Consider the following 11,852-nt stretch of genomic DNA (forward strand, 5'->3'; position numbering starts at 1 on the left):
TAAGGGACGGGGGTCTGTGACTTAGGTTTTAGTGTTGTGCCTTTTGCCTTTGATCGACACTCGTCGTTAAAATGGCCAGTCTTTTGACAATGTTGACAATACCTATTCTTTTTAGGTACATTCTGCCACCCATGCTTGAGAGATTGGGATGTTCCTTGAGATTCCCCGGATTGATTTTGCTTTTGATTTTGATTTTGAATGGAGGTTTGGTTTTGTTTTCCCTTCCCTTGTTGCCCTTTCTGAGAGTGAGCAACAAGAGCCCCCCCGAAGAGGAATTCATATGAAATTGATCGAACAACCGTGCGTAATGCAACAACCAACACTCAAATTCATAGAATGTAGGCATGGTAGGCTTTGAAACTATACCTTCCACAAAATGGTTGTATTTCCTAGGGATTTTATTTAGGAACAATGTGACTTGATCGTCAGAGGACTTGGAAGTCCCCATAGTGGAGAATTCAGCGAGAAGACGCCAATACTCAACCAACTTGACTTTCAAGTCATCTGGTTAGTGATTTTAAAAAGCTGGAGCTCATGGTTAACATACAAGAATTGATCCTCAAGAGGACCTTTTCCGTAGTCAACAGACTGGACTCTTTGTTCCACATGATCTCTACCAGAATATTGCAAAGCAGAAGAGGTAAAAGAAGAAGGAACAAAAGACGAATCTAAAGTACCTTGCACCGGAGTGGACGGAAGAGGATGGAAAAGAGGAACATACTCCAGGTCTTATTCTCCAAGAGGGGCGACCATCCCTGATGGAGGTCTCAACGGCCTTGTAACATCATCAAATTTACATCTAACATCTGAAGAGAAATTCATGCATATCTTCATTGAGTAGCTTCTCCTGAAGGGCAATCCTTTGATCGAGCTTCTCAATCTTCTTTCGTCTAAAGTCCATGATTACATGATATTCTTCAGTAGAAAGCTTGTATAGCCTTTCTTCCGTGTTCTTAGAAGCGTCTTCCACCATGTTGGAACTTTATGGAGCAAGCCGTTCTACCCATTCTCACTCAATTCTCGGCATAGATTGTTTTGGAGACTAAATTGGTGCTAATGTGTTCGAAGTCATTTGAACCTACTGTTGTTATTGGTTCTTGCGAAGAGCTTTCAGATCAAAGGCCTAGGTTTCTCAAAAAGTACCAGGCTCTGATACCATGTAAAGAAATACTCTAAAACAGAAACATAGATAGAAACCGTACCACAAAGCACTAATTGATAAAAGATAACAGTTAGAGTTAGGGTAACTCAGAGACAATGAATATAATAAATGAATGAAGTCATATTGACTATTGAATATACGATGCTCATGCAGTAAACACACTATGCAATGAATGAATATTGAACCTCGAACTCCTATATCTCAAGGATTAGGGCAAGGGTAATGAGTTGGAGAGTGTGTCGTACTTCGAACAGATTTCAAATCGCAGCAAGGCACCCTCCAGATGTCGAACACCAGCAAACGCAGCAATGAGTAGCTAGATTTAATACAGACAGCAATGAGGAGAGAGAAAAACTAAAAACGCAGGCAAGATAGCCTACAGGAGAGAGAAATACTAAAAGCCTAAGCTATAGGAGAGAGAAAGACTAAAAACGCAGGCTGGACAGCCTACAGGAGAGAGAAAACTGCCAAACGCAAGCTGAACAGCCTGCAGAAGCTAGGCAACAGCTAGAGAAGAGAGAAAACTGTCAAACACAGGCTACAGATGACGTGGCAAGCAGTACGGTGGCAGGTTTGTGCAGCAACAACAATCGCCTAGCTAGAATCAGCTCCAAACTGCGAGAAGAGGGCTGGAAATCAAGCGCCAACTGATGTAGACAGCAATGGACAGCTTTGGTTGAGATGTCCTCCGTGAACGAGGTGTGGGCAGCAAGCTGAAACACCTAAAATCTACAAAAACCAGATTAAAGGCTGAATGGAGGGCAGCATACGTATTTATAGAAAGTTTGGGCCCTCCTAAGTGGGTTTGTGCTTATGGGACACACAAACTCTCTAGGATCGCGTTTCTTTTAAATAAACTAGGTTTCTTCATAAATTAAGCATGTTTTGGGGTTGTTTAAGTAAAGCTAATGCATTTTAGCTCAACATCTTTGTCTAGGTCATTTGCTTCTGCATTGCTTCACTCTGACATGATATCAAGGCATTGAAGGACTAACCCAGGGTGGACCCATCTGAAGAGGAGATTTCAACGCAACAAAAGGCTGCGTTTTCAGCGTTTAAGTGCGAGCAGGAGGGTTGCGCATCAGAACAAGGTTGAGGCAAGCGTGGGCGTGCGAGAAAGGAGAAGATTTGCTAAAGCTGCTGCTGTTTTTTTTTTTTTTTTTTTTTGCTGTTAGAGAAGGAAGAAGGCTGCATTTTGGGCCTTCGAGTGCAAATTTTACCTTTTCATCACCTCCACCACAGCAAGTGAAGGAGAGGGACGAGCAGACCAAAGCCCTAGCAGGCTATATTCTCATAATTAGAGGGGGTTGCTCTTTGTGTTTTGTGCAGGCATTGTAGATGAAGATGTCTTCTGAGGTCAAGACAAAGTTTCAGGCGATCATGGACCAGAAGGTGCACTTCTTGCCGGCTCTTCCATCAGATCAAAAGCTCGATGGTAAGAATTACCACGTCTGGCGGGTCATGATGCTTGCCATTCTCGAGTCCTATGAATGCAGCCCACCTGCATTATTTTTCACGTTTTTCCTGGCCTATTTATAGGTCTTAATTTCAACAGTCTTTCTCAGTTGGTTTTCACAGATTTCAGGCTGCAGACTGCGGAGACTGCTCTCAAGGCTGATGGAGATTGAGATCTTCGAGGTGGAGACATACGCAGATATTCTCTCTGCTCCATGTATATTTCTACATCCTTATACAGCATTCTTCATTGTAGATTTTCTGTGTTTCATTGTCTCTTTCTCTCTCTCTCTCTTCTCTCTCTATTCACTCTGTCTTGGTCATTCACTTCCACATTGCTTCACTATGATACCTTGGCCGTTATGCACAACTGAATATGCAAGGTAACTTGTGTCTTGCACAAGAGTGTAATCAAAGTATGAGCTTGGGCATCATGCCCACCCATCTTAGTTGACCTATAGTGGGAGATGCAAGAGGAGCTGGAGCAAAAGATCCACTCATGACAGTGGATGAGCTAGGACGACTTGTAGCATTCTGTGTAGCCGACCCTACAGCCCTAACTTCTAAACCACATAACCCCAACCCTGTTTGGCAACAATAACATGCTTCATCATGTATACCCCACCAACCAATAATTAAATCAACTGGGTCAATTTGTCTTCCAAGTGTCCTTGAGTAGTTATTGACCCTTGGACTAGCATTACTTAATTAATTAATGCCTAGTCTCTAATGTCACCATTGACATTAGTGGCCAATAAATTGGTCTAGGCCAAAATTTGACATCAGGTATTACTTAGTACCTGTTAGCCATAACTTATTACAACTTTTCCCTTTGGCAACAACTAATATGTCGAGATCTTGGGTTTCACATTGTGAAAGAATTAACTCGTACCTCATATATGCAAGTCATATTTACACATTCGATTGACTTTTAATCAAATGCTAAGCAAAGCAATAAAATTTCATGTCTTCCTGATAGGCGACCATGCCCAGATGGTCAAGTAGACAAAGAGGGTACTATATGAGATATTCAAGATGATGGATATGGACCTTCTTCACTTCTTTCTAGGTTGTGAGATTATTACACTCATTTTGTTCCTCCTCAGTTGTGGTGTAAATGCTCTCTTATCCATGGGCATTTTTTATCTTCTAGCTAGAGAAGGGTTTTTTTTCCTGTGTAAACATTGGTTAGTGGATGTGATACGTAGTACCTTAGGGCTTGTACTTTCATATCATTCTCACATTGTGGATGTGACCTTCCAACACTCCTCTCTTGTTATTCACTTGTTCATTGTGAGTATATGTGAGTGCATGCGTGCTATTGAACCCTAACCTAATAGTGGTTTTGTGAAATTTTTCCAAATTCATTAACATTGAGGCCAATTACATCTTCTACATTGACATTTGTGCACATTGGAGCCATTTCAGCTGCAAATTCTTCATTGCCATCATCAATTTTACGAAAAATTGTAAGGTTTTGTCCTTTTCTTTGCTTTATTTTTGTGTTGTACCTGCATTTACACTTTGCACAGTAGTTGATCACAAAAAAAGACCAAAAATTTATTTTCCCAGTACTAGAAAATTGATTAAATTAATTCTCAAATTTAATATTTTAAAAACTAATCTAGTATGTTAAAAAATGCCGAAAAATAAAATAAGAAGATTACCACTTGGTGAAACTTGCCATGCGAGTGAAAAAAACGTTTTTGGGGATTGGCGAAAGCCTGTTTCAACAATTGTAAGAGAGGAGGAAATTGTGGCAATAGTTTTGGAGTCCTCCAGGTATAGGTGACAATAGCCCAAGGTCTTTCTGGTACAAATGACAGCATACAAGATAGAGCAACAACCTTTCTAGTGGTCCTAAGCTATAAATGACAATTTCCATGGCAGTTTGGGAAAAGCAACAACAATCTTTTAACCTTTCTCGCAATGAAACTCTGAAATTTCTCTCTCTACAGCATTTTCCCTAATCCTACAGCCCTCTCTCAAGTTATCTCCAACAAAATACAGCCATTTGAGTTATCAAAGGTAGAGATATTGAAAAATCTCTCCTATAAATCGTACTCTACAGTAGCAAAAATCAGGGTTTAACAACCACCTCGAGATACATTCACAAAATTTAAGGCCTAAGGACTTGAATTATAACAACTGAAATTAAGGAATTTCAGGGAGATTCAAGAGACTAGCCATGAAATATTTGATTTGGGATTGAATTTGTCTTTTAAGGAGCAGGGTGAAGACCAATTCCTAGGCAAACCAAGGGGCCAATTGGTTTAAAGAATTGTTGGTCATTAATAACAAGTAGCACTTGGATTAGCGAAGGAGATCAAAGAAGCTTGGTTGTACTCCATCCATTTGCAATACAAGCTAAAGAAATACAACAAGGGGTGTCAATTTTGTGGCCAACTAGTTGTCCATTGTCCAAGATCAAAGTGATAAAGTGTGCACTTTTAGTTTATGTGAATTTTATGCCTACAGAAATTGTTGATTAATTAGGTCATCACTACCCTCTCCAAGGAGAAAGGGTAGTCTCATAGTTTTATCGTTGAGATACCATCGAATCCCTTGACTTAGTGGGCCCATAGCACTTGATTAAAGATCAAAAGCTTTGCTCTAGTATTGAAATTGTATTCAACTAAGTATTACAGCAAGAATGTCTTCGGATAGTGAGAGGGGATCAAGCAAGGATGATGCCTCTTAATCTAAAAATTCACAAAGTGTTGAGAGAAATGCAATGTCTGATTTTGGATAAAGCACGTAGCATGGACAACAAGCTGATAATGTTGGTTTAGACCAAAATGTGGATCCTTCTAGGTCTCTTGAAGCTGATGATCCTAGCAAGAGGAAAAGAAATTTGATGACTAGTTTAAATATCAATTGAGAACAATGGCTAAAATGTTTGTGCAATTGGCAAATGATCCTCAATTTATGCGTATTTTAAACCCCTTAAGGAAGTGCAATAAAGGCAAGAAGAGAATTGTCTTCAAGAGCTTCACAAACAACAAGGTTAACCAAAGGAAGAGCAAATGCAGTAACATGATATTCAAAATGTGGGTAGTGAGCATAAGCAAATGATGCCAATGGGGAATTGATGCATATGCAAGGCCATCCTAGTAGCACCAATCCAATGGGTTTTGAATAGCAGGGCATGCATGCAATGATGGGGCAACCAAGGTACTTTGTGGTGCCACTAGTTTCCCTGCTATGGTGGGTCAAGGATCACGTATAGAGATGTGTGGCACAGCTCCTTATGTTATGCAACAACCAATGCATGGTGTGCAAGATCCAATGTATCCAAGTATGGGTAGTAGAAGGAATCTGCTTCTTCAAATCGAGGGAAGGGCTTGGCTGCCCCTTCCTCTGCTACTTTCTAGTCCAGGTGATGCAATCATCCATTTCAACTCTTCGGTACCAAAGCGGGAGTGTGAGAGGGTGGTGAGATGGGGTCAATGAACCTCATCTATAGTATACATGTGCACATATTCCAAAGAGGAACGTCCCTGACACATCGACTAAAGTCTGTCAGGTCAAATCCCTAGAGCTGGGATTTACATCTAGGTTCATGATGAGCTGGTTACTTGATAGAAAGCGGACTTGGCTCCTAGTCTTGTGCTCACATGAGGTAACACTTTGGCAGTCTAGCCAAAGACAGAGAATCCATGGTCACATATGTTCAGAGGCACTTTTAACAAGTTGGTCTTGTATGCTATTATGAGACATTGATGACGAACACAGAGCCATGATATAGTTCTCTATTTTCAAAAGTTGGTACGATCAGCATTGACATCACGTTCTCTCCAAGGCACCTTGGTGATGGCTTAATCGCCCACTACTTGAGTATCCATGGTTCTACTCTAGTGGTTTCAAGTTATATGGATTATGATCAGTTATTCTCCTTATATCATTATATTAGATCACCCATGATCTGAGAGAGGGTGTTAGCAAGATTGTTAGCTCATGTGTGAGTCAATGCATGTCATTTAGGACTGGGCACATTGTAGTTATTTTAGGCATTTTTTTAGTGTGGTCATTGCATGTCAATTTGGCATTTATGATGCCAATCACCCAGCCAGCATTTATTTGAAACCTATTTTATGCCTATATGTGGGGCTCCTCCTACTCCTCGGTTATCAACATCCATCAGGTGGACTTCCTGTTGGAGAGAGGAGCAAGTGCCAATGTCCACGGAGCATGTGACTCACAATTGTACGCAACTGTCTCGTGTTTGGTATATGGATTCCATTTTCCGAGTATCCTTCTGAGTTCTCTTCTTGCAATGTTCTCTCTTTCTTTTCTTATGCCTTGTATTCAATAGTTTATTTCAACACTTGTTTATGCTTCCATTGCTATATCCACTTTTGACTTGGGGAGGGGTGGTGACAGAATCACACAAAATTAAGAACACTAAATAAAGAAAACCTTGTTTCATATATTTTTCACAAGATTGTCCTTGCAATCATCAAAATCAAACTAATTAATCGTATTGTGTGATAACAATACCTGATTGCAACATGATTGTTTTGCTACACCACCCTGTCTTCAAGAGATTGTAGTAGAGAGAGGAATTGAGTGTTGCAAGATGGTTGAGAATATCAAACACTACAAGCTCTTGCCTGAGTACCCTAGAATAATTCCAAATAGCACAAGGCCAGATATGCAGTATTTTGCTGCCATTTATGCAGTATAAGTGTCGGTGGGACATCACACTCTTTCTTTGAACAATTAGAGTGTATCATGCTTCATACTATGCTGTTATACAGAACTTGATTCCTGTTTTCAGTACAGTTAGTATTTCAATAGACTGTTTCCTCTCCTATAAGGTCACATGAAGAAGATACTGAAGAACGTGCTTATAGTTCCTGCAGCTAAAAGGCCCTTCATATGGCAAAAAGCATCTCAGATAAAACCAAGATGAATCAAGGTTGATTCACATTCATAATCATGAGATCATTAACATCTAGATGCAACTGTTTCATGTATTAAAATGTATTCGACCAGTTCTTATAAGCATGTGCTTGCAGCCATGTTAATCCTAGCTAGTCATTGTTTGGAATGACTGCAGCCTGCAGCTAAAAGGCCCCTCATATGGGCAAAAGCATCACAGATAAAGCCAAGATAAATCGAGGCTGGCTCACTTTCACAATCATAAGATCCTAAGCATCTAGATGCAACAGTTTCATGTATTAAAATGTGTTCGACAGGTTCTTATAAGCATGCTTCAGCATCTAAAAGGTCCCTCGTATGGCAAAATGCGTCTCAGATGAAGCCAATATCAATAAAGGTTGGTTCCCATTCGTGCAGTTTAATGTATTAAAATGTATTCGATGGGCTCTTAGACCAATTTCCTCCATTGAAGGGCTGACAAGCTAATCCAATATGAAGATCAAATGTATTAAAACGCAAAGAGAAAACGATAAAACCAGTGTCTCATACCTAGTTCTTTGAGTTGATCGATTCTTTTGACTGATTTGAGAGAGGCGGCGTCTCTGCAGCAGGGAAACGAGGACTTAGTTTGTTTGAATCAATCAGCAATTCATCCTCCGTGAATCTTTTTGTTTCCTTCTGTTTGTTCTCAAGCAGGGACGCATACCTTCCGCTGCTTCGGCTTAAGCAGTAGAGAGCAGCTCCGCTCAGGCAGAAGGTGAAGCCCTCCCATGAGAACATGGTCCTCCTTGTCGATCAAAGGCAATTTCCGTATCGTAAATGTTGGTGCCTCTATGAACTCTCTCTCTCTCTCTAGCGCGCGCGCCGCGTCCAATTGACATGCATTATTACAAGTGCAGATATGTTGAAAATGATATTTTGGACGAATGACGAAAATAAAAGCTCAATGATTCATGAATTTTCCAACTTACTAAAAAACCGAAAGCATAAAATTTCAACAAATCAGATATTTTAAATAGACGAAGGAATGGTATATTCTCTCATAATTATTTAATTACGAAGATATTTGTGCCAATTCTTCAGCATACTCTATAATATATTTTTTATTTTATTTAATTTTTTGTATTTTTGAATTATTATTAATTAATTTTATTTATTTATTTTATTATAATTATTGTTAAAAATTATCATCTTTGCACTTCGAAAAAATTAATTCTCTTTTTTTAAATGAATTTACGAAATATAGCATGTTTTTCTGTTAACAAATGTATTATAATTTTATGATAAAAACATATTATTCTCAGCAGCATCAATGGACTCTAGGAAAAAACAAGTTCACAAGGCATCCTTCATGACTTCTAAAAAAACATCACTAAAACCCCTTGCTACAACTTGGTATGACATAGAAAAGTTCGAAACACCTTTGGCGACAGAATGTGAAAGCATCACTGGAAGACTAACAATGTGCACATCTTGTGGTATAGTCACAATGCAACATCATGCTATCAACTCACAAAAGAATGATCCATCTACAGAAGAAATACAAGTTACAACAACTTGGTCAAGCATTATTCTCATCCTTGCATGCCAACAACACGAAGTCAACATGGTGATAGCTAAATGTCAACCATGTCTTACGAAGAAAGAAAAAAACAAATACGTGGTGTCATTCTTACCAGACTACACAAAATGAATTCTCAATACAAAGCCGTTATAGCTTCAACTATTGAGCATCATTGATACATCCATCTCAATCTGCAAAATGACAAGAGCGATTGCGAACGAAACCTTGGACCATTGATCTATTCTCGATAACCCTCTAGTCTCTTGGAATGATGGATCACTTTCGCAGCCATCTACTAGAATTGACTTGACTACATCCGATATTGTGGATGTGTTTGCTTTCAACATGCTACATAATCCATTGACCTAGAAGTATATAGCTATAGCAGAACATCCACATCCAAGGATAGGGCTTTGCATCCACAACATGTAATCTATCAAAAGGATTATAGAGCTTCATCATGAAAGCTCTCCATTCGACCCAATGCTCCAAGCATATCACAAGAATGAAAGATGTTACAATTTGCTTGAAAATGTAGTCAAGCATGCCAGGCATTCCAAAGAGTCGATCAACACGAGTTCGCATGCATCATATTACGGAATGATAAGTGTCTCGTTTTGAAAGAACAATGACGTTCAGGACGAATGCCTACCTAGATATCACCTTGGAATATGCAGTGTTTCTGTTCTTATTCCCACTTGGCCATGGCACCTATGACCAAAAGAAATGTGAAAGTTCAAAATCATGGTTAGTGACTCGAACTACATATGCTTGCATATTCTCCTTTCAGCATCCTCCATGTATTTAAACAATGCAAAAACTTATCTACAAACGTACTTCGCTTCGAAACACGATGTATGTCTAAACACCATCAGTAAAGCTACTACATAACAAACATGCAAGAATTGCATATAGAACCTCAAACTCCTTTATTGAGCTACACATGTCAACCTAGTTTTCATCTTTTCACTCAAAAGTGGATGCGTCTTTAAATTAATGATGATGCGATTCTACTATTCAAATATACTGATCAAAATTATACAAAGTGTCCCTACGGTGAGACTATTGTTAGTCAATTTGCAACTGAGAACTAAGTGAGTTCCTAACATATCACCCTAATCATACAAAAGATCAGTCAGAGGATTTTCCATCTAAGGTGAAGTTTGAACCAATTTGAGTTTCCAATGTCGTAGAGCTATCGAAAACTTTGTATAGGTGCACGGGTTTTCATGATTCTGTTTTTGCTTGTGTATATTTTTTGTGTTCGGTTCACAAGTGCGTGTATTTGTGGTAATATATGTGTGCATGTGTGGATATACATATTTTTGAGTGATAATATTTAATTGTCTCATTAATAAAGTGCTTTCCATAATCACTGACCAATTGCACATGGCAACAAAATCGTGTGATCACCTACTATTGTATGAACTTCATTGTGGTATGGGCATCATTCTTTTTGGTGGTTCTTGCCTTAACCCATTAACTAAGTAATAAATGTGTGAATGAATTGTGTGTGTGCATGTGCATGTATATGTGTGTGTGTGTGTGTGTGTTTTGCAAATTAGCTAAGGGGAAATAACACAATGCAAAAAATGCAAGAAACTCTAATGGCTTATACTCTCCTTATATTACATCGATATATAAGCACCTTAAGACTTGAATAAGCATACCCTCTACCTATGAACCCAATGTCTCATACTTGATTTTCAAAAGCCATCTTTGGCACACGAATTTATTATGTTATCTCTCAATGGTTAAGGAGGGCAAAGGGAGCGGGGGTGAAAGAGATAGACACAAAGATAATGTATTGTGCCTATGTAAATTGAGCGACTAGGCCAATAGTGCCGATGAAGTCAATATCCCACTTCTCAAACAATTGTCAAGTTATGACTGGAGTTAACTCCATTTAATTGTTCTTGATTGGGACTTTTTTGTTTGTTGACATTCATCAAGGTGCTTGACAAAGTAAGTTGTGTCTTTGTAGAGTTGGCTATCACAATTCAGGTTGAAGCACCTTTCATGTCATTGTTTCCACATTGAAATGGCCATGTACTACTCCATGACATACTTACAAAACTTCAAGTCTCGTGCTCCCACTTCTATCCTCTCAAATGCCCATCCTTTGATCACTTTGTAGGGTCTTGTCTTGAGTAGTAATCTCCATAATCATGCCTTTTCTATTGGTCTTTCCAACATACATTTTTACTATATATCATTTGTTCAACAAGGGGTAACTTAAAATAGGAACATCTTAGCTTCTTCCTTCTTCATTGAACATAATTGGATGCCAAGGAGATTATCATTGATTCCAATCATAAGTTCTCCATTAGTCACTCGTGGGATGTGGTGGTGCGCAGATCGGTCGCAGTATGCTCACGTAGTGAATCCCAGAAGGTCCCCAAGAACAATGAACTCTACCTTTTTGCGCAAAAAACAATGTAAAAGCATGAACGACAAGAGGCAAGAGACCAATTGGGTTCAATCTCCCCCCATGCCTTGTGTGAGCGCTTCACAAAGCATGTATTTTATGTATATTTCCATCTTCATGCTCAATAATAGCCCAATTTACAAAAATATGACAAGCTTTTAGCTTTTGAGTTTGCTTTCTACAAAAATAGGAAAATAAAGCTAATGGACGGTGCCCATAGAGTCTGGCATGCCCAATCTCAATGTCCAAAATAGAAATAACATATCCGTGCACAAAGGCGCATACAAAATAATAATCAATAATCGATGTCTCAATAGACATAACAAAATATAGGCGTGGCACCTATCAAAATATAATCC

The 11,852-nt window shown here is 39.0% G+C and overlaps 1 protein-coding gene across 1 annotated transcript in view; it reads right to left on the reverse strand.

Moving 5' to 3' along the window:
* The window catches only part of DAL1 (E3 Ubiquitin ligase family protein), a 76,395-nt gene extending 68,003 nt beyond the window's left edge, over positions 1–8,392 (reverse strand). The window contains exons 1-2 of the mRNA XM_087684795.1: positions 8,208–8,392; positions 8,051–8,103 (exon numbers count right to left, since the gene is read on the reverse strand). Coding sequence (XP_087540921.1) covers positions 8,051–8,103; positions 8,208–8,281 — 127 coding nt within the window. The 5' untranslated portion in view covers positions 8,282–8,392. The remainder of the gene's footprint in view (positions 1–8,050; positions 8,104–8,207) is intronic.
* Positions 8,393–11,852: the final 3,460 nt, after the last annotated feature.

Source organism: Lygodium microphyllum, chromosome 9 (genome assembly GCF_053477565.2).
Source record: "Lygodium microphyllum isolate KBCC chromosome 9, Lygodium_microphyllum_v1.1.10, whole genome shotgun sequence".
In the NCBI taxonomy this organism is placed as follows: Eukaryota; Viridiplantae; Streptophyta; class Polypodiopsida; order Schizaeales; family Lygodiaceae; genus Lygodium; species Lygodium microphyllum.